At 38.5% G+C, this 23055-nt stretch overlaps 3 protein-coding genes across 3 annotated transcripts; all 3 read right to left on the bottom strand.

Moving 5' to 3' along the window:
- Nucleotides 1–5164: 5164 nt before the first annotated feature.
- On the bottom strand, nt 5165–6050 carry LOC134386589 (platelet factor 4-like). Its single transcript, XM_063108798.1, has 3 exons — nt 5905–6050; nt 5462–5591; nt 5165–5337 (listed from the first exon to the last, which is right to left on the bottom strand). The coding sequence occupies exons 1-3, from the start codon at nt 6005–6007 to the stop codon at nt 5250–5252; spliced, it is 321 nt and encodes a 106-aa protein (XP_062964868.1). The 5' UTR covers nt 6008–6050; the 3' UTR covers nt 5165–5249.
- A 3385-nt stretch (nt 6051–9435) lies between these two features.
- On the bottom strand, nt 9436–10224 carry PPBP (pro-platelet basic protein). The gene is given in 3 exon segments (XM_063107454.1): nt 9436–9538; nt 9640–9775; nt 10071–10224. Coding segments are annotated over 3 exon segments (393 nt in total).
- Nucleotides 10225–17341: 7117 nt separating this feature from the next.
- CXCL6 (C-X-C motif chemokine ligand 6) lies at nt 17342–20271 on the bottom strand. Its single transcript, XM_063107453.1, has 4 exons — nt 20163–20271; nt 19894–20026; nt 19698–19781; nt 17342–17345 (listed from the first exon to the last, which is right to left on the bottom strand). The coding sequence occupies exons 1-4, from the start codon at nt 20269–20271 to the stop codon at nt 17342–17344; spliced, it is 330 nt and encodes a 109-aa protein (XP_062963523.1).
- Nucleotides 20272–23055: the final 2784 nt, after the last annotated feature.

The raw sequence follows: 23055 nt of genomic DNA, 5'->3' as shown, positions 1-23055 counted from the left end.
CTTGGCCCTTATTCGCTGATTTAAAGTAGGAAAACAGACAGATAAATAATCACAGTGCAATTTAATAGTTACTCTGATGAACATATGTATAAATTGCTTCATTTTTTATTTTCTAATGGTACCTATAGAAATCCTTAGAATCAATGAAAAAAGAAAACCCATTACCCAGTGCAACTGATAAGTAAAAGCTAATTGTTCCAACTCCGCTTGATGACCTCTCTGCTTTCAAGTTTATTGCCTATCACCATAAACGCCAGATAATGGTATAATTCCCATGTTGTGTCTGCCTCAGCAGAGAAATAAATGTTTGGCAAGGTTACGTCCAAAGCTTATTTCTTTTTCTTGTTTTCTTTACTAGAGAGACAGTTAACCCCCATTACCAAATGTCTTATATATTTTATAATCTTATAGATACGCTGGTTGATAAACATTGCGGTTTTGTTACTTGATTTTCTTTCAGTTGTTCCTATGAGTGGAAAATACCACTTGTGTCTGTCATGTTAAACTCTTTTCTTAACTAGCTGTCTGTACCCAAGCTTTGGGTTATGGCTCTGTGAGGAAGGCGTTCTGGTATGTTCTGCATGGTCTGCCTGTGGCCCATTGAGGATTGTGGCCGCTGCTGTTTTGAAAGGATATGTGCTCTGGGGGTAAATCTCCAAGTAAAGGGAAGAAAATGAACATTTACTTACCAGGTTTGGATTCTGAGTCAGAACACATGCTGGGTACTATTATAAGTGTGATTTATTCCTTTCAACGGCCCTGCAAGGTGGACATTATTGCCCCTGTTTTAGAGATGGGGAAACTTAGGAGGTTCATGGTCACACAGAGTCAAAGTTCAGATTTAACCCAAGGCTTTTACTCAAAGGCCCATTGGGCTAGAGCCAGCAGCTAAAGAAATAATAAGGAAAAGAGCTATATGGGAAGAAGAAATAAGGATAAAACCACTAATTAAGTCCATTAAATGTGAATATGTTTGCTTCTCTTCTAGCTCTCCTAAAAAGCAATGTATTTTCTGCCCTTAATTAAATTTGCATTAGGCACCAAACTAGGATGTACATGGCTAGAGCAGAAAGAACAGTGAATATAGGTATGAGCCCCCAGCTGAAAAGGATCTAGAATCTCAACAATCCAGACAACATCCTACTTGTTGTGACATCTTCACCCCAGAAGCTATTCCTCATGGGGTTCCCAAGACTGCAACCCCTGGTCAGGAATGGAGATTGAGATTGGAGGAAGACTACAGAAAGGGAGATTTAACTATCCAGCTGGCCCTGAGCATCCTGCCCTGGCAGACTCTCAAAGGTGTTTATATACACTGTGTACTCCAATATGGAATATCAAAACTTGACTCTTTAATCAAGGAACTAGAGCAATATATATATATATATTTTTGACCGGTAAGGGATCGCAGGCCTCGGCACGGTGTTGTCAGCACCACGCTCAGCCAGTGAGTGCACCTGCCATCCCTATATAGGGTCCGAACCCATGGCCTTGGCATCTTTAGCACCACACTCTCCTGAGTGAGCCACGGGGCCGACCCAAGAGCAGTATTTCTAAACCACCCATTACAATCCATCAGTGGGTTATGAAACCACATTATCAGGTTGTGGTCAGCATTTTTTTAAAAGTGGAATATACTAGGATAGAATAGTATAGAAAATAAATATCAGGACACACAGTACAAAGCAAGTTTAAGTATTGTATTTTGAACTTGTTTTATGTGTGTGTGTTGTATGTGTGGAAATATAATACATACCAATATAAATACACACAGTGAATATACACACACACAGTACCTACATACTCATATGTGTAAGAGCACATGGGTTTGCCATTTGTTCTCTGGCCAAGAAAAACTTATTCTGCTATCCTGGGACTTGTTTTCCTATTTGTAAAATTGGGACAGGAATTCTCCCTAACTAGTTGTGATGCAATGAAGTAACTACTACATCTTTCCTTCATGATTGTGTGCAAATAAATTATTCTTTATTAAAAATCAGCAGTTTGCCTTCTGACCATATCAAATGACAAATATTTTGAAAATGAAAAAGAACATTTTTAAGTGGTGAAATTACAGGTTTTTGAAAAAGGATTTCCTCTGTTTTCTGTTATCTCTAATGAGAATGAGTTACCTTTTATGATGAGAAAAATAAGGATATACTGTACTTTTAAAACCAGCTAAACCCTCAATGTTCTATGCATTACAGAGGAAATTGTTTTTACCACAAAAGCATTAGAAAGAAAAAAAGCAAACATTACAAAAATGCAGAGCAACTTCCAAGAGCAAAACATTCTTTGTGGTTTTGTTCTGCTGATAGAGGCTGTGACTATGCTATAAGTGCCTGACAAGTCTGTGGATATTTTCTGCTGACTGCCTCCAGCCAGTGGCGGGGGATGGGGGGTGGGGGGGCGCGGGCAATTAAGTACATTCAATCTCCAGGAAATGTTTAAAAAGGAAGCTGCTGTGTGACTTGGGCTTTTCCCAGCAAAAGCCCTCTCCCAATGCTCTTGCTGATAAAGGCAGCAACATTAAAGTGTTCTCAGGACAGTCAGACCAAGGTAATTCTGAAACTAGGATTTAGGAGACACCAGCATTTCAGCTTTGGTTGACTTTGCAAAATTTGTTTTGGCCCTTTGACACATTAGGTCAAATCTACTAATCATTGAATACAACTAAGTATGTTGTTTGAGGAAGACAGCAAAAGAAAAATTAGCAAAAAACATACCACTCTCACCTCATTTCTAATGTTTTCTCCCCAAAGTTCATTTGATTTGAGGAACTTTTATTGCTATTACAAACTTTTTTGCTACTCATCACCATAAATTGCTCTATTAAATGCCTTACTCAGCACTCCAAACTAACTGGGATGATGTATTGAGAGAAATATTGGTAGCAATAATATAATTAATAGTTACTAATGCTAATTATTAAACACAGACTATGTGGAACTATGTCAAGTGTTTTGCATGCATCAACCAGTTAGTCCTCACAAAAATCTATGAAGTAGACACTCATAATCCCCATTTCACAGATGTGGAAACCAAGGCACTAAGATGTGGAAAGTAAGAGGGGAAGTGAGTGTGGCATAGCAATGAGTGCCATGTTAAGGACTTTGAACCTCCTGACATGCTTGTATCTGTGCTTTGGAAAGATAATTTGGATAATAGTGCATAAGCTGTACTGAAGGTGAAAAACACCAAGTGGGCAAAAACTAGTTGGGAGACCATTCTCCCCTCTCTTCCCTCATAGATACTCCAGCAGAACTATGAACTGTGCATAAACTGTCATCCAGATGTGCTGAGGACTTAATGATCTTGTGTCTTTCTTGTATTTTTCATCTTGTGGCAGTTCCAGTCTTCCATTTGTCCTCTGGCAAATTCCTACTCCACCTCAAGAGCTAGTTTATTGGACAGTTCCTGTCTGAAGAATTAGCTAACATGCCACCTACCTGTGCGAAAGGCAGCACAATGAGAAAGCAAGTGCAGGGAGTTGGGAGTTAGACTGATCTGTTCAGTCTGTGATGAGCTGTGTTCTTTCCAAGACTGTTTCCTCAACTCTGTAATGGGAATGATACTACCCAACTGGCAATGTAGGTGTGGAAATTTTAGATGCTATTGTGGCACTTCATAAGCCTCTATAAATTGTGTCTATTTTAATTAGTTTGTCATCCTAAGGACCCTCCCCGCACCCTAGACAGATTTATTATTCCGTTCTCTATTTTCTCTTAGGAGTTTAACCCTACATCTGCACAAATGTCACGTTAGGTTGGAATTGCATTAGCCCAAGAGCAAGGGTCTGTAGCTTTCCCTTGCCTCAACTGGACTGTGGTAAGCTGAATAATGCTCCCCCTCTCCCTCCCCAAGATTTCCATGGCCTAATTCCTAGAATCTATGAATATGTTACTTTATATGGCACATTTTCAGATTTAGTAATGATCTTGAGGTGGAAAGATTATCTAGACTATCCAAGTGAGCCCAATGTATTCCCACCAGTCCTTATAAGAGGTAGGCATGGTATAAGCAGTAAAAGAGTAGAGAGAGGAAATATGCAAATGGAAGCACAGGTTGGAGGGATGCAGTTTGAAGATGGAGAAAGGGGCACTGAGTCCACTGAGCCAAGGACTCCAGATATTCTCTAGAAGTTGAGAAAGGCAAGGAAATGCATTCTCCTCTAGAGCCTTCAGAAGGAACACAGCACTGAAGACGTCTTGAGCTTAGCCTGTAAGACTCATTTTGAACTTGTAATCTACAGAACTGTAAGATAATAAATTTGTGTTGTTTAAGCCACTGAGTTTTTGGCAATTTCTTACAGAAGCAAAAGGTAACTAACATACCCATATTGCAACACCTTGCTTTCTCCCCAAAGTAGTGTCTTCCTAAAGTAAGAATGAAAATACCACCTTGCACCTCTCCTGGTTTCCACAGCTGTTTAACATACAATCTTAATATTTCACATGTTAAGGAATTCATGGAAGAGTGGTGAACTGCAAATAGGTTTCCCTGAACCTGAGAATACTGAGGGAAAAAATATGCAAGACATCTGCATGCTTATAGTGATACTAATGGTGTATAAGTAGAATGTAATAAGAACCAACCTTGCAGGTTTGTCAAATGAGGGATCTATTACAGGCAGTAATGTGGGTACAAGAACTGTTTGTAACATTTCATTTTTGTGAAATGTCAACATTTTCCAAGGACCAATGAAGAATAAGATATTTTAATGTGATTCCCTGAAAGTATTATATTGAGCATTGAGTAGTAATGCTAGTTTCATTTTTATTAATTTCTTATAATACTGAGGAAGAGATAAATCTTAAGAGGATAAAAGCAGAGCCTGATTTACTTAATTTTTTTAAAAAGCAGTCTAGTAAGCGCATTAATATTTACTGGCAAAGCTAATTATTATGTAGCAATGAAGTAATGCGCTCCCATAGACATGCAAATATGTATCAGCCAACATATAACGCTAATCAAAACCAGTTTTACTAAACCAAACATTCCTTTGAAATATTTTTTGCTTAAAACTCTGGAGGTGCTTATATATATGAAATTGTGATGTGTTGGCCTTATGTTTTGCGTTATTATTAAGAAATATTTTAACTATACCACATCTTGATTTATTTTATTTGTTTATTTAGGATTTGAAGGCTAATATAAACGTCAGAAGATTCTTTCACAGTCAGATTGAAAGTGGAAAAAAAAAAAAAAAATGCATGTTCTATAGCAAACGTACAGCTTGAGACAGATAGCTAATTCTCCAAAAGTTTCTTGATTATTTTCTTATACAGGGGGGCCTGCTGGTCCAGGCAGATTTTCCTCCCATTCTTCAGCGTAGCGCTGTCAGGGAAAAGAGAAGAGGCGCGCCTATCAGTCCTTGGATCTGAAGATGAGAAGAGACAGGAGAGGGACCGGGCAGAGGAGGCAAAGCGTGGGCACCGACCGAAGCAGTGCGAGGACTCACATCATTTGGGCGGTGGGGCACTGGGGTCCGGCCTTGATCACCTCCAGGCTGGTGATGTGCTTGGCATGGACTCGAGAGGTGGTCTTCACACACAAGCATTGCAGGTCCCCATCTCCTTCTTCGGGATCAGCTGAGAACAGAGAGGGAGAGATGGGAAGACCGGAGTAGGGGAGGGAGTGGTGACTCCACGAGTGGCCGGAGATACCTTAGGGATCTTTTCCTCTGCCTGCATTTCCTTAGCCACAAAGCATACCTCCCTTAGAGGTTGCGCTGACTAGGTGGTTAAGCGCACGTGCGGCGCTGGGCACCGTGCCCGCACACTTAGCAAGCACGATAAAGTGTGGCTGGTATCCTTAGCGTTAACGACTCCTCCCTAGCCCCGGGGCTGCCCGGACCTTCTCCCCGCCGCGCCCAGTCCCTGCCCGCCTTGCTTCAGATCTCACCGCTGGCAACGGCGACCAAGGCTGGCAGGAGCAGCAGTCCCAGGAACAGCAGCCCCAGGCTGGGCCGGGTGCGGGAGGCGCCGGAGCCCGCTGGGAGGCTCATGTCGCGGAGGCTGCAGCGGGATCCGAGTGCTCAAGAGAAGTGGAACTGGGGCTCCACAGGCTAGTCGCTCCAGGAACTCCCCAGGCACATCATTTTATCCCTATCGTCCGTCCCATCCGGAAGCCTGGGGTGGGCAGTGAGGAACAGCGATGCGGAAGCTAAGACACTTCTGCAAAGAGCTGGGCTCTGGCCGGCCAAGATTAAAAGTAAAAAAAAAAAAAAAAAAAAAAATTGGGGGTCAGCTGCCTTGCCTGGGAGCTGGCCTTATGTTATAGTAACAGGATCCATACCTACAACCTAAACTTGTATACATGCATATTCGTGGAGTTAAAAACAGTTCTTGGATCTTACAAGATGTATGTTTTCTTTGTTATGGGTAACAGCAGAGGCCTCTGTGGTCACCATGCACTTCACACAGCATATTATGTTCAGGACAGAGACAGTTTCTGTTTTCCTTCCCAACTGCATTGCCAAAAACTGCTATAAGCTCCTGCATTTCTTGTTGATTACTATTGAGTTGAATTCAGCAGCTATGTGTGTTAAAGGTGTGTGGTTTGTAGTTGTTTCCTGATACTAAAATGTTGAATTTGTTCTCTAGGCAATAACTTTCTTCCGAATTTCACCTGATTGTGGAAGCCTTCCACAGTCTCTTTGAAGGAATTTACAAGGTTCTACATCCAATATATCGTAGGAAGCAAGATCTATTCTCCTCATTACTCTTACTCCTTGAAAAAATAACTCCTAGAAAAGTAACCATTGAACGCATTCCTTTTGTAAAAACTTAGCACATGTATGTTTCTCTGTTCGGCTCCATCCTAGATGATAATCCAGAAGACAGGACAAGGAGAGTTTGCCAGGCCACATCTACGAGTGCCTGCCAGGTCCATGGCCAGTCCCAGGGGCATGGTTAGATGGGGTGCACTGTTGGGGGGCACAGTGATGATCTCAGGAGACATAGAGTACCTGGGAGCTGAAGACAAAAATGATGAGGTGAGGATGGAGGGTAAGAACAGGCTCCCACACAGTGAAGGTGAAGAGATCAGTATGGAATGTCTTCCCTTCTCTGAAAAAAAAATGATTGGCTCTTGATCAGGGCAAGGTACGCCCTCATCCCAAAGCCAAAGGCTCTCTGTTACATTGATTAACAGTGGTGAAGTGTATCAGGAGCGCACTGTATGGAATTAACTGACATCTTAATGCTTAGCAGGACTGGACTTTTTCAGGAACATGCAATTTAATAATTGGGCCTGAAACATTCTTTCTTCTACTTTCCCACCACCCATCTTTTCAGCTGGCTAAATTCTATTCATATTTCTGGTGTCAGCTTAAACATCACTTCCTCAGAGGGGCATTCCCTGACAGCTATATCTAACTATGATCCTTTGTTGTTCTATCTTATAGCACCTTCTGCTTTTCCTATTTCTCACATGTAATACAAACACACACATGCACATTATACACAGAGATGTATATGTGTGTGTTTGTGTTTAAAAGTGTTCACGCTGATTTTATTTCCTGGTGGAAAACTCTATGAGGTTAGAGGTCATAATGTTTTCACTGTTCTGGCACTATAATAGACACTCAATACAAAGTAGCTAGATTAGTGAAGACAGTAAGTGTTGAAAATGATTATGATAAGGCTTTGGCTTGGTGTGTTTGTTCCTTTGTGCAATTAGAGCATACCTCTATATTAACATGTGTTACATGTGATTGTAATTATTTGTCCACTTGTCTGCCTATCCCACTGGACAGTGATCTCTTCAAGGGCAATCCTCTGTGACATGTATTTTTGAACATCCAACATTTAGCACAATGGCTGTTACAGAACATGTTGTAATTCATCTATGTTTAAGGAACTGAAACTTGAGGCCCCTTCTGGGTTAGCAGCAGAGAGAATGGATAAGAGGAATGGTTTTGAATATGGATGGGCAACATACTGGGTGTATACAACCTTACACTCAGATTTCAATATTTACATTGTAAAGGAATCTAGGCAGTAGTGAGTGGCAATTAAATCATCCTTTCTCTGCATATATAAACAGAATAATGCAATACATGCACACAAAAATAAGACACCTGCATCTCAAGAGACATAAGCATAGTGCAAACCCTGTTTCATGTCTCAGAAGATGGCCCTGTCAGATTTCAGTGGAAAACCACTGGGGATATGTGAGTGAGCTGCCTGAGCTATTTTGAATTGTTGCAGAAAAAAAAAAAACTAATGAAAATGAATGCAATCCCCATTTACTGCTTTATTACATGTTTATTTATGTATATTTTTGGTTAACTATTACTTAATAAATGCATTTATTTTGTAGATAAAATATTTTAAGACAACAAATCAATAACAAATTTTTATTCCATATTAATACTTCTGTAAGCATAGTGCAGACAAATGTTAGAGATTAAGAAATGAATAAAAGTTCTTTGATTAAAAAAGAATAGTAGTTCAGTAAAGTTTAAGTTCTTTATTATACTTACTTGCAAAGCTGCTTCTAATACAAAAATTGTACCATGTACATATTAAATAAATGCAAATGTAGACAAACATGCCAGAGTAAAACATTTAACATTAGATAAAAGCTACCTTTTTCTTTCTCTTTTGTTGCAGAAAATACTGGAGTTGTTTTTGTAGAGTATATTAATGTTTCTTTTTCATATATTTTTGCCCTACTAGCATTAAATATATTCACTTTAGAGTAAATAATCACTGTTTACAAGACTTACATTTACAACTTTATTATTTGTAGGGTCAGAAGGGTATAATAACTGTCAGAAAATGTTTCAAAACTTTCAAAGAATGTTTTGAAACAAGACATCCTAGAACTAAGACACTGAAAACTCCATTAAGTCCTTAAGTATATTAACAAACATTTACTGAGAAAGTATTCTATGCTGGGCTCTGTGTGATTCCTAATATCACTAATCATTATGAAATCTATTAATCATTGTAGGCATGTCTAGTCTAACAGCAAAGTAGAAAGAAAAATTAACACAAATGTGTACGGAAAGAAATTTTCAAATAAAGAAATACAAAGCACAGTACAATGTTTAGCCAAGAATTAGGGAGCAAACCATATATTACACGTTGAAACTAGGCTTGCTCATTTCCATCTTTTGTCATCTTTTCTCTTTCTTTTCTTTTTCTTTCTTTCTTTTTTTTTTTTTGGCAGCCAGCCTGTAGGGAGATCTAACCCCTTGACCTTGGTGTTATAACACTCTATCCCCAACTGCTCTAACTGGCCAGTTCTCTGTCATCTTTTAGCCTTCTCAGAATAAAATGTAATTTTTGAAACATAATGGAAAATGTATCCAAATTTTAATACAGTAAGAATAGGTATCCCGGACAAATAAGAATTGTGGAAAGTTAAGCCTTCAAATTCCTACCCTTCCTGGAATGCAAAAAGGTTTGGCAGAAAGAGAACAGATTAAGCAGCTGATCCATCACTTTCCAAAATTTTCTGGACTATTTTCTTGATTCTGGGAGCTTCTGGGTCCAGGCAGACTTTCTTCCCATCCTTCAGCGTGGCCCTGCAAGAAAGAACAGAATTATCTATGAGGCTACCGAAAATAGTGGAGGGGAGGGATAAGACGGCTTCCATAATGAGTGGCTTCCAGAAACAGTGACTTACATCACTTCAACTTTGGCACAATGGGGTCCTGCCCTGTTCACCTTCAAATTTTGGATGTTACTGGGATGAATTCCGGAGATAGTCTTCATACACAAGCAGCGCAGTTCAAAGTACGGTTCACCATCTACACTTTCAGCTAGGGTAGAAAATGTGACTCTATTAGTGGTTATGATTATTTTCCTCAGTTTCCTTATTTGTAACTTGAGGGTTATTGTGCCTCTGTCATAAGGTCATTGCAAATATGATCTGTAAAACTTTATTTAGTAAAGTGCCTAGCACAATGCCCAGCCATGTGAAGTACCCACTAAGCATATCTCTTGATAATAATTAGAATTATTAGTATAATGGCATTCTCCAGCCTCAGAAGTGCCAGGCTAGTCTTTCCCCCAAACACAGCTGCAGAAGCAGCTACAGCTGCTGGAAAGCAGAGCCTCTATCTTCAGCTTTCCTTAAGTTTCACTTACATTGTCCATTGGTGGAGGAAAACAGCACAGTCAGGAGCAGTGACAGTAGCAGCAACACCTGTAAGACACGAAGTAGGCTCGCACTGGTACAGAAGGAGGTGGAGTTAGGTCTGAGGCTCATGATGGGAAAGCTGAGCTAGTATTGCTTCCAGGGCCAGGAGACCTCAGCAAGAGGGTGAGCTGCTCCTAGAAGTCTGCAGTAGGATGGCTTTACATGCCCTCCAGATGTCTTTTATACACATTCCCTCAAGGCCAGTAAGAGGAAGAGGTAGGAAAGAGGGAAGCGAGGGTGTGAGATGATATACCCATCATGGTCAGTCTGTGCCCAACCGAGATAAACAGCAGACAGATCAAAATTTCTGCTAAGTTGCATTTTATACATCATTTCACATTCCTACGTTCCCTTCCTCAAGAACCATCTCCCTTTAACATGTGTAAGCATTCCACTTTGAGAGGTAAGAACTAGACTGAAATATTACATGTATTTTCTTTGTATGACTATGTAACAATATGCCCTGCCTTTCCTATAATGCAGTTCATAGGCATATTTGTGAGCACCTGAAGGCATAAACACGTGGCCCTTGATAAAGAGAGTTATCTTCCCTTTCCAGTTGCCAAAGAAAGATGTTTTCCTGGTTGTTGACAAATGTCGGGAAAGGTATGGAGTATGTGCATAAAATATGAGCCAATTCCCATCAAAGACTGACTTTAGACATTAGCTTACAGACATTTTTCTGTCTTCCGAATGTATTATCTGTTGTAATTTCATCCAGAAACCACAAGCAAAACTCATCTTGCTTTGTATTATAAAACAAGCTACTTGTTCTACCATCTGAATATATCCTAAAAAGCAAGACCCAGCATATTTATTTTTTCTTTTATTTTTAATCTAACAGAAAAATAGGTGATATAATTTGTTGTAGATGATTCATACATTGCAAATATATGTGGAATAAAACATGCAAGCTACTCTTCATTATTATTCCACATTATCACTCTCCAGTGGGAACCATAGGTAACAATTTGGCATTACTTTTCTATTCTGTCTGCATTTATATACACATATGTATACATATACATGTTTATAATACATGGAGATACAAATATATACATATGCAGCGGTATATATAGGTCTGTTTTATATAAATGGGATCACTCTATACAGATCACTATAGAGCTTACTTTTGTCCTTCAAAAATACATGTTCAGCATCCTTTCATGCTATCTCAGTGTAATTTTGCCCCCATTCTTTTTAATGGCTGCATAACATTCTATGGTCAAGTCAATCGTTGTTATTGTCTGGATCTCCATCCCAGCTGTAAGACTTGCTTCCTCAACTGAACTGTACACTTTTGAAGGCAGAGTCATGTCCTAAGTTTCTTTGAATGTTTCATCTATCCTATAGCATATAGGACAATGCAATACACAGTAGGTCCTAAAGAATGTCAGTGAATATATCAATGAATACGTATCATGTGAAAGAAAGTTTCTTTCTCCTTTCTAATCACCTACATTTCCCAGACCAAACTCCACATGACCCAAAGCACTTGTGGTATAAAAAGGTGGCTTGGAAAAACCGATTAAAAAAAGAATTAGGCAGACACAAGAGGCCCTGGCCACAAGTTATATCTCTATTACAACTATATATCTTACACAACATTATTTAAATGTCCCATAATCTTTTTTTAATTTTTAATACCTTTAAATTTCTAGAAGAAATTCTCCAAACCTTAATATACAAAATTACTTTCTATTAAAAAAGAATATGTTAAATAATTTTTTCTAATCTTTTAAAAAAGTTTTTAATCCAATTTTTCCTGTTTTAGTAGTTACTGACGGTGCCTACTTAAGTTCTTAGGTCCTGATTTGTACTATAGCCCCTATTTTTCTCTACCCCATTTGTTTTTTCTAATAAATTAAAGTTTAGCAGTAGAACATATTAAACTGAAATAATTTCCCATCTGTCCCAACGTAGAATTTCATAGTCTAAAAAGTAAGATTAAATAAAGGGCTTAAGCTGAAGCTGAAAATTAGTATCCTTCTAAGAGCTGAGATGTGGAGTCAATTTCAGAGAGTAGCTCAGCAGGAAAAAGAATAAGGATAGTAGACTTCGTTCTAGTTCTTCCTGAGTAATGGCTTTATAGTCTTTCCTCATTATTATGTGATTGAAATACTGTTAATTCTCAAGTCTGATATATTTTTATTTAGATATAAGCTCAAAAACATTTTCAGAAATGTAAGATATAAAGGTTTTCAACATTACTCATGTATTTTTCTCTTTCTGTTCATCACAATTCCCCGAAGTATTGCTGACAATATTTATTGGATACTTTTTTTTCTCTGTATTTAACACTATTCAAATTTCTTTCCTAGTTCACTTAATTAGATTACTCAAAAGTTCCTAACCCTTTTGAGGAAACTATGTGGAAAGTTCTCAGAAGTAATGATGCTATTTGAGTTGGTTGGTACCAGGAAAGAGGTTGACATACAGCACAGAATCAAGTCATTGTCTTAATAAACAAATGTGTCTTGTCACAAAAGTTACATCGTCAGCAAGGTTCATGGGGAAGTATTAACAAATTTCTTGAATCATTAAATTTCACAAGCCTATTAGTCAGCATTTCATATAAAATAACTTTTTGCTAGTTTTTACTTATTCAAGAAATATTGATTAAGCATGTATTATATGCCAGGCATTACAAAGTTTTCTTCATTGTGTGACTTGGTCATTTAACTATTTCTTTTTTAAGAGCAAGATGTGAAATATTTTCACAAAATAAAGGATATAAATAATACTCTACCACCATTACCATTACTTGTATGACTACTACTGTTAACCATTATTACTATCATTTGCATCATTTCCTTCAATTTCCATGATAAGAAACACAATACAGTCAGTGACAAACTGTACAAAAAATGGGCAAAAGATATTTTAAAATCAGGTGTTCATGTAAAAACCAGTTAGCTTATATAAAATTATGATTTAAATAAATGCTAGAAGTAGAAACAAGTGTCAGAAGTTCTTGGGTTTGAAAATAATTTGACAGCCTTTGTATAAATCTTACACTGTCACCCTGTGTTTTGTTTTGTTTTTTTAATTTTCGTGGTAAGTAATTTTACTCTTTTTCCTTTAAATTGTCTTCCAAATAGTACAGTCATTCAGGAAACAAGCTAGTATTTTAAGACCCAAAACAGAACTTATGTGTTAGCTATTTTAAAAGAAAATATCTAGAGACATTGGAGAACCACTAACCATTAAAATTAATACATATATTGATTCTGCCTTACATAGAACATTTTGAACTGTCATGTCCCAAATCCATTTTTCAAGTATAAGGGAAATAAACTATTACCTGTAAATCAGTCATGAAAAGCAATTGGTTCAGAGGATCCTAGGGATAATCAAATTTTGGGTAAGTTTGTTAAAGTATTTTAATCAATAAATTGAAACACAAGCTAACAAAAAATTTCTCTAAATGATGAGACCAAGTGTGTTTTCTGTAAAACTCTGAGTTGACAAGAATTGTCCAAACCTCAATTACTCTGGCACTCAAGTTACTTGAGGTTTTGCTGTATGCTGTCCAGAGCTAAAGCATGGGATGGGGGTAGGGAAGGAGTGGGAGGGGTGGAGTTGAGGGGGAAATATCTTCCTGTGTGCTGTTATTAGAAGTACTGCAAAGTTTTCCAGGCCTGAGCACATTTATTTTAATTTTATGTTAATTAATATCATTTGTTGACCATCAAACACATGAATGTTACCCATTTTCACTACATATCTATTCATTGAGAAAATTCTAGCACAATGTCATTTGAGAGCCTGCAAACACTTTTAATTATTGCCAAGTACTATCGATCCTCTTTTGCTATGTAACAAGCCAGTCCCAAACTTAGTGGCTTAAAACAGCAATTTGTTATTTCTGATAATTCTGCATGTTAATGAGAGATTCTTCTGCTGTCCTTATCTTGCCTGAGCTCACTTAAGTGGGTGCTGTCAGAGAGCAACTGGAATGGCCAAAAAGTCAAAAATGGCCTCATCTACATGGGAGGTGGCTGGTGCTGACTGCTAGCTATTTCTGCTGGGGCACCTAGGTCCTCCTCCTCCTCCTCCTCTTTTAAATAGTGTGATTCTACTTCTCAGGAATAAACAGAGAGGAGAAAGAGTGGGAAGGAGGGAGAGATGGAGGGGGAAAGAAAGAAGAAAAAAGAAAGGAAAAGAAAAAACACAAGCCCCTCCACCCCCCTGTTCCTCCTCCTTCTCTCTCTTCCTTGTCTCCTCTCTTATCCTCTCTCCTACTTCTTTCCCCCCTTCCTTCTTCCCTCTGCTCTTCTCCCCTTTTTAGGAAAATCTCTGTCCAGTGGAAAAACTGAGTATATTTGCTGCAAAAAGACCTTAACTTAGGCTGAAAGTTCTTCATCTTTGTAATCTCCAAACATAAAGTTCCTGCACAGGGTCTGGTCTATAACAAGATAGTAGTCAACAAATTGATATTTGCTGATGAATGTTTATACAAAAGAAAATACATCATATATTTTGATATGTTACTATATAGTATTAGTAGAAACAGAAAATATACAGAATATATAGAAAATATACAGAAAATATAACAGAATATATAGTTTCCAGAAGCTTCTTAAAAGTCTCATAAAAACAAATTGTTGGAAGCACTGAAAAATAATCACCTTATACATAAATAAAAAGAATATAAATGAATTTGAAAAAAATAAGGACACTTAACTATTCAGTTCTCAGTTTTTTCATTTGCAAAGGCGTGTTTGAATTAAGAAACTTGGGAAAGGAACTAATATTTATCAAGCATCTACTTTGTTCCAGGACGGCTCTTACTGCCTGTGAGATAGATCTTATAATACTGATTTTAAAGATGAGAAAACTGAGGAATGAGATGCTCAATAAATGGTAACGGTCGCATAGCTAGAAATACTCAGAACTAGGTTTGTAACGTAGTTTCTCTGACTTTGTATGGCACCATAAAATGTAAAAAAGTATAACTAGCCTCTCTTGCTGAAAATGAGTCAACTATTTTTCTCTTTGTCCAACGCTAGAAACAAACATCATAAATTTATGTGTCAGAGGGAACACATCCATTAAGAAGGTGAATTTTTCAGAGAAATGGAAGAGGTCTTGAAACTTCCCTATACTTAAGAAACATGACTCTAGAACTTGTAGAAACAGAATTGTAGGCCTAAAAGCTGTCTTTCCATGTCATTCTCTAACTCTACATCTTTGAAGTATGAACAGTCCCTCTCAGGAATTTGATATTAATTTTCCAGACTGAGAGTGAACCAGGACGTCATCCAAAATCAGAATCATAGTACACGCTCCTTCTCTTCCTTGATTTAGTTAGGGAGACAATTAGAAATCCCCACGTGTTCATTCTGTCTAGTAAATTTCTCATGTTGTAACATCCAGGAAGGACTTTTGAAGTTATATGTAACATGAGATTTACCCTCTGTGATTCTTTTCCTTATGCAAGAATTAAAACTATGATAGAAAAGCAAAGCCACTAGTCATATTTTGTCATAGATCTTGTCATACCTTCAGGAATTGAAGGATTATGTGAATGCGTCACACACAGAGGCAAGCAGGAAAGTCTGGTAGAATGAAGGAAGTTAATTACACTTTGAAAATTGTCCAGATTGGGGCAGTAACGTAGGAGAGTAGATTTTAGCTGATCATTTGTTCAATTCCAGGTGATTTCATATATGAGAGACAGTTTCAGATTAATAACAGAGTGAAAATAGTATTTAAGAGTTAGTATGAGGAAACTATAAGACATATCTCTAGAAGACATACATTAGAAAAAATTTTCCCAGACATGTTAGACCCTGAATTTGCTAGTGGCAGAATCAACTGGTAATGGTAGGATGCTGAGCAGTGGCTGTTACTGAGGTTCTAATATAGGTTACACTTTGGTAATATACTATAATCTGTTTTCTTTATGGAATGACCAATTGTAGAATGGGCATGACAGCTAGAATTGCAAGAATATTACAAATGAGGTCTTATTCTATGGTCTATGATCAAACTAAACTTGTAAGTCTTGCTTCTGGTGAAAACAAAGATCTTGAATGATGACAAAGAAAAAAATAACCAGTAATGTTTATTTCTCTGTTCTGTAGATATACCAATATATAAAAATAGAAAGTACAAAACATATTTTGCTCATCCAAAGGGCATATAATATGCTTTAATTTATTACTATTAGGTATTATTCAATAAGTATTTGGGTGTTGATATGACAAATCAGGGATTGTTTAAAACACAAAATTTTAGAGTTTGAACGTTTATGATAATTTGGTTTGCTTTTTAGCATTTCCCCAGCATTACTGTATAAATAATAGGTTAAAAAAGAAAAAAAAACTGATATTATTTGAGAGAGCAAAAAGAAACCACAGAAATAATGCTTTTTAAAAAGGTTAGAGATATTTTATACTTTTCTATATTGCTGAAAAAAATTATCAACAAACCTATCTCTGAAATTACTATAGTATTTTCCATATCTTTTTATCTCTCTGTCTCTTTCTCTCTCTGTTCTATGGATGTATCAATATATAATAATAGAAGATACATTAATCTAATTGATATTTTATATATAAGGAGAGAGAGCAAAAGATACAGAAAAACCTAGGTTAGCTATACATAGGCTAATAATGTATTAGCATATACAAATACATGCCAATATAAGCATATATAATGCATTAATCCAATCACAGTGGGGCACATGTGCATATATACTAGTTGGATTTGTCTCCTTCATTTCCTTTTTTGGCTTTTCCCAAGAATGGGCTATTTATATGAAATTGCTATTTTAATACTGGAGAGACAGTGGGGCTTGCTTACCCTAGATCAGTCATTTGTTTAGATACCTACTATGTGCTAGGACTAGTCCTAGGAAATGAGATGAACATGATAAACACTGTTCCTGCCCTCACAGAATTTACAGTGAATTGGAATAGATAAACACTAAACAAATGACCACATGTAAATAGTCTATAAACTCTTTATAACCTGGTGAGAAAGTGTTACAAAGGAAAAGTACAGAGAGCTATGAGAGGGTATAAAAGGGGCCTTAATCTGACAGGGGGAAGGGTCAGAGAGGTTGTTTCCAGGAAGTGACAGGTAAGCTGTCCCGAGGAAGGATGGAAGTTAACCAGGTAAAAACAAGGAGTAGGTGTTATAGGTTGAAGAGATTGCTTATGACAAATCACTTCTTGTATTACCTGTAGACAAGAAGGAGAAATGGAAGTAAAAGAATTACAATTTAATCAACACCAACCATGAGTCAGTTTACTGATTTTAGGATACTATCTAACAACCTGAGGGTCAGGATAACTTATCAATTCATTAAATCATTCTGTGCCATGCATTGAGTGGAGATGCAGAGATGGGTGAAATGTGGTTGATGCTCTGGGAGAGCTCTTAGCAGAGTCAGCTGAAGAAATTTATAAATAAATAGCAGCAATGCAACATTTGTGATCATTACAATAAATAGAAGATACTATGGAAACATCAAAATGGAAACCATGTGCTCTGCTGGGAGTGCCAAGGGAAACTTCATGAAAGAGGTATTGCTTGAGTTCTGAAGGATGAATAAGCTTTCTTCTATAGGCAGAAAAGGACTAATTTCCTTTCAGGTAGAGGCCCTAGCAAATGCAAAGTCATGGACCCAGGGAAGAGCATGGCCGGTTAGGAAACTAAAATGCCAGACTGCAAAGAATGTTAGGCAGAAGTGAAGTGGTAATCAGGAGTGGGATGAGACAGAATCTCTTTTACCATGCTTAGCAACTTTTATTTCATGTCTAGAAAATAGAGGGCCAGTTAAGGATTTAAGATAGATGAATTGTATTGTATTTGTATTTTCTAAAGACTCCAGAAGCTGTTGGTGCCTTGAAGGAGTATCTGAAAGGGAAGTGAGTGTGGAGAAAGATTGAACCAATGCAATAGCACTGTAAAGCGAGGGTCCTCTTTGCTAGCCAGAGAGGAGCAGAATTAATTTTTAAAATAATGTAAAATTAAAAATAAATAAAATTTTTGTAACAGTATCAGAAGGAAGAAACTACATGAGTAAAGTTTTAAAATCTTTTATTTTTTTCCAAAGAACAAAATAAGTACTATAAACCAATGAGGCATACACTAAAAAAGTACAATTTTAATACAGTGAATGTGATGCATATACAATTCGTTATAACAAAGTGGTCAATATCTTTCAAAGATGTACTGTAGGCATCTAAAAATCTTAGCAATGCTGTATATTTTTGGAAAACTAAATGAATTTATACTCAACAGTTCAAATGTATTTGAAATCTTCAGAGTACAGATTATTATTTTTTGCTTTTATTTAAAAAGATTAAAGGTATACATTTCTATAAAAACTAGAAGTCAGGAATTTACCTGTTTCCTGGCTTCTTCAACTATCCAAACCATATTTAGTAATCAGAATTATAGCACTCCTAATAAAATAGTTAATAAATAGCATATAAAATCAAAGTTTAATTGAGTAAATCATGACATTATGCCATACTAAGAAGACATCAAATGTCTAAAATTATAGGAAGAGAATATATCAGTCCTTATAGAACCTAAATATTTAGATGTTCTAAATAAGGAAATATATTCTACACAAATAACGGTATAATACACCCAGCTTTTTAATGAAATATAACTGTAATAGCATCCCAGGATCAAAAATAAGGACGTTCTCTAGCACATTACCCCCCAAAATCCACTAAAATGTTTCCTATTTTATAAAAAGAGTGAGGATTACTGTATCTCCCTCAATAGCATTCTAATGAAACATCATTTACGTATTAAATCCACAGCTTTTTCAATAACACTGTAAGGAACAGATTCTAGAAATACAATAGTAATCTTCAAGATGCATCGAAAGATTAACAACCAGTGGTTCTTGGCTCACAAGACAGCCAATTGCCAAAGATTCCAATAACATAGCAGATGGAATAACAGCAAATAGCAGGACATGAAAACTATGCTAAATACTTCATAAGCTGAGCTTCAGGGACAAACATAGGTTTTTCCCTCCTTCAAAGTGGGGAATCCATGAAGAAAGCTGAGTACTGGAAAAAATCAGCCCTTCCTTCATGTCTTCACTGGGTCCAGAGACGTCCAGAAAACTACTCCCCTGAAGACGGGGCAATTTTTCCAGCGCGTGGTCCTGTCTCTTAATCAGTTCTTATTGTTTCCACTGTTGAGAAAAGAATTATATCAGTTTGACCAAATTTCCACACTCCTGTCTACTCCGCCCCGTTTTCAAAACACAGCGCTTGAAACGTTTAGTGAAAACAAGAATAAAGATCAATAAAAGCAAAGGGCAGACAAAAAATATATCTCAGTAATGAGTTTCTTTGTAATCGCTTATTCAATTACATGTAAGATTAGTGATAAAAGTTTTTTTCAGGACATTCCAGAACAACTTTCCCTTCTTAACAACCTTTGCATTCTAAGCATGATCTGGAATGTGGCACCTAAATCCTGTAAAGAAAATAAGGACTTTGTGAAGTCTGCACTCTGTGGAGAAGAGATTAAGAAACCACAAAGATCAGAGTGGCAAGTACCTGTCCAAAATTTTCTGGATGATTTTCTTGATCAAAGGGGCTTCTGGGTCTAGACAGACTTCCTTCCCGTTTTTCAGGGAGGCTCTGGAGAGAGAAAAAGAGGATGCACTCATGAGCCACAGGTGCTGAACACCCAGGTTGGAGGACTTCTCTTTTGCCAAGGTCACAGCGTACACCGCAGTGCACTAGAACTTACACCACTTCCACTTTGGTGCACTGCGGACCTGCAGCGATCACCTGCATATTACTGATCATTTTGGGGTGAACTCCCGGCGTGGTGGTTAAACAAACGCAACGCAGCTCTCTCACCACGGCCGCGACAGGACCAGCTGGGAAAGAAAGAGAGACACCGTTATAGAGCCGGTTGCTGGAAGAGCCTTTCCTGGCGCCCGGGACGCAGCGGCCGCCGGGAGGCTGGGACGCGCCGCTCTGGCCGGGTGCCTCCCGCGTGCCCTGCGCTCTCACCGCTGGCGAAGGGCCCCGGCTGCGTGAGCAGTAGCAGCAGCGCGAGCAGCGCGCACCGCGAGCCCGAAGGACCCGGGATGCGGACAGAGCAGCCGAGCAGGAGGTTCATAGCGGCCAAGGGAGCGAGGCGAGGGGGCGCAGGTTGGAGAGGAGGGAGAGGCGGAGATCTGAAGCTTCAGAGCAGTGTGGCTCGCTCAAGACCTCTGCACTCCTTTTATCTGCGCTTGCCCCTTCCCCCCAGGCAGGAAACTCAAGCTTTGGGATGTTCGGGAAATTCCCTGGACTCCGGGGTGAGTGGGGATGAGGGCTTGGTGGATGGGGGCTGGACAGTGAAAATTCGTAGGAGGGTGGCTGGGAGGAGCTGTGGGCACCCGTTCCAGGAGACGTTGTAGCTCCGTCCCGCGGTGGAGCTGGAGCTGTTGCTCCCGCCAGAGGTGAGGACCAATCTTGCAGGGACCTCATCCCCTGGATCAGCCGGGGCTAGCGAAGGCCAGCTTCCACAGGGGACAGAGCCCTCTGGGAGGTGCCTCTCGTCTCCATCCAGAGAGGAAATTGGCACCAAAGTAGAAGGAGGTTTGACTTTAGAAAAATTTCTGAAGGTCCTTAATCCTCTCTAATTATTATTATTGTTTATTAATCAGGAAATGTAATCCGTGATTAGAACTGCGCTGAACTGAAAGACTCCTCTCCTCCTTACAGGCAGGTCATTCTAGTTTCCTTAAATTATTTTATGATTCTTTGGACTTCAGCCAGTTCCAGAAGCCAAGATAATATAATGAAAGTGTCCCTACTCCCACCTGAAGTCAGTGGCAGGAACAGGCTCCCAAATCAAGTCTGCTTACTGGAAATCCTATACTTACTGGAAATCCTATACTTGTGGTTTAGCAAGCATGTGTGTCAAAGTGGTTTAACAAGCAAAAATCTTCAAAATCGCCCAGCAAACTGTCCTGGAAGATGATACTTTGCGTTCGGGCAGTTCAATACACTATTGAATTAGAAGAGGTTTTGGTCTTGGTTGGGGGTGAGGTGGGGTAGGGTGAGTGCTGCCTAAAGCAATTGCAGAGAGCCCAAGCCTGCTCTAGCTTTGGTTCCTCAGCTAGGTGTACATCTGGCACAACTTGGAGAAGCTGTGGGGGGCTGAGTTTGACTGGCTCATCTGGAAGTTTGGTCTATGGGTTTGAATCAATTTCACAGCAAGACAGCACCCACTCTGGCTTCCCCCAAACAACTTAATGGGGGGAGGGGTGCTCCCTCCCCAAGCTTCTGGAAGCATCCAACTTTGTGCTTAGTGTTGATAAAGTCTGTTTCAACAGGCCTGTTTTAATTCCCAGTGAGCCCAGAGCTGCCACCTGAAATTGAAGGGTGAGGTAGCTTCCAGCTTTCTCTCTCTCTCTTTCTCTTCTCTCTTTGTCTGTGGGAGTAGTTACAGCACTGAAATTTTAATGGCCAGGTCTTCCACATGTCTAATTCCATAGCAGGCATGGCTATGATGCTGGAATGGGCCATAGGCTTTCTTTCATAGAAATCTAACTAGATCCTCTTCTGGATTATTCTCCAAAACTTTGTCCTCATCATAGGCTAGCAGAAAGTAATTGGCAAACATGATGGCAATTGGAAACCAGTCTTGAAATGAAACTCTTCTTCTTGTCCCCTGTGACACTGGGTGATTTTATTAACTCCCTCGCCCATCTTGCTTGGCAAGACATGACCTCCATTGGTAAGCGAGAAAGAGGTATCATAGATCTTTAGAACATTTACTCTGGAAAGAAACTTAAGAAATTCTCTCGCTAAGGAAGGCTGGAAGGTTTGGCTCTTACTTTGTGGGAAGCTAAATGGGAAGTTCTCTGTCCTGAACAGCTTCCTGATACCATTGGCCTCATACCTGACTCAGCGAATGTAATCATTCATCCTTCTGGGGAGTAGTAATCTGTAGACAACAGCCTGCAGATTTATTACACTGACCTTTTAGAGATTGAAATGTATATAAAAACAGAAGATAAGCCTCACTGAAGTGGCTAAGACAAAACTTCAAAAATGTGACTAAAGATCATGGGCAATTAAATTCAGCTTAACCACAAGGATATATTAATAAACCATGGTACAATAAGACTTGGTAAAAAAAAAAAAAAAAAAGTTTAATAACATAGATTATTGAGTTTTAAAATGTGTGTGTGCATGTGTATGTGTTTAGGTTAGTTCCAAATAAGCTATTTTAAATATAAGTGAATATATGAATAAGTTTGGGGTACCAAATGTGAAGATCAGAGAAGGGTCATGAGACCATTCCAGTTCCACCTGTCAGTCTTATAGATGTACATGCCTCACCTGGGTTGCATTCTGAATCAACTCACCATGAATTTTTTACAGAATATAAGGTGAAAAAAATATATATTTTTTTCAACTGGCAAGCAAGTAATACAAAGTTCCCACTGGAAGTGGACTGTTGGGTTGCCCAATCTAATCAGGAAGCAGTGTGTAGGTTAACCTGGCTTCTCATTAAAATCATTCTGGCCCATTGCCCATGTCTGCTCCTATCTGGGCATCTCTAATGTTGGTATTGGGCAAAGACAGGTTGGAGCATGTACATTCAAAAGATCCCCTGAGGTTGAGAATGATAGCACCAAAAACCACTGAGATAGAGCACTTTTAAAGTAATTGCTTCTTTATCACCAGTTCAAAGGGAAACTATTTGTCTCACCCGCACTGTATCCAGGTGGTTGAGAAAGGCTCTGTGTTATTTTTGTTCCCAACTACGGTATAATAAAACAATCCACAAAATGACATCGTCATCCTGGTAGCCTGAAAGATTTACTACCTGTCAAAAGCAATTTAACTCTAGTCATAACCCCACAGAGTAATGTAATATGAATGAAAACATTCGGAATGGTTTGCA

The sequence above is a fragment of the Cynocephalus volans genome, chromosome 9, assembly GCF_027409185.1.
Source record: "Cynocephalus volans isolate mCynVol1 chromosome 9, mCynVol1.pri, whole genome shotgun sequence".
In the NCBI taxonomy this organism is placed as follows: Eukaryota; Metazoa; Chordata; class Mammalia; order Dermoptera; family Cynocephalidae; genus Cynocephalus; species Cynocephalus volans.
This window is presented reverse-complemented; position numbering and strand designations above follow the sequence as displayed.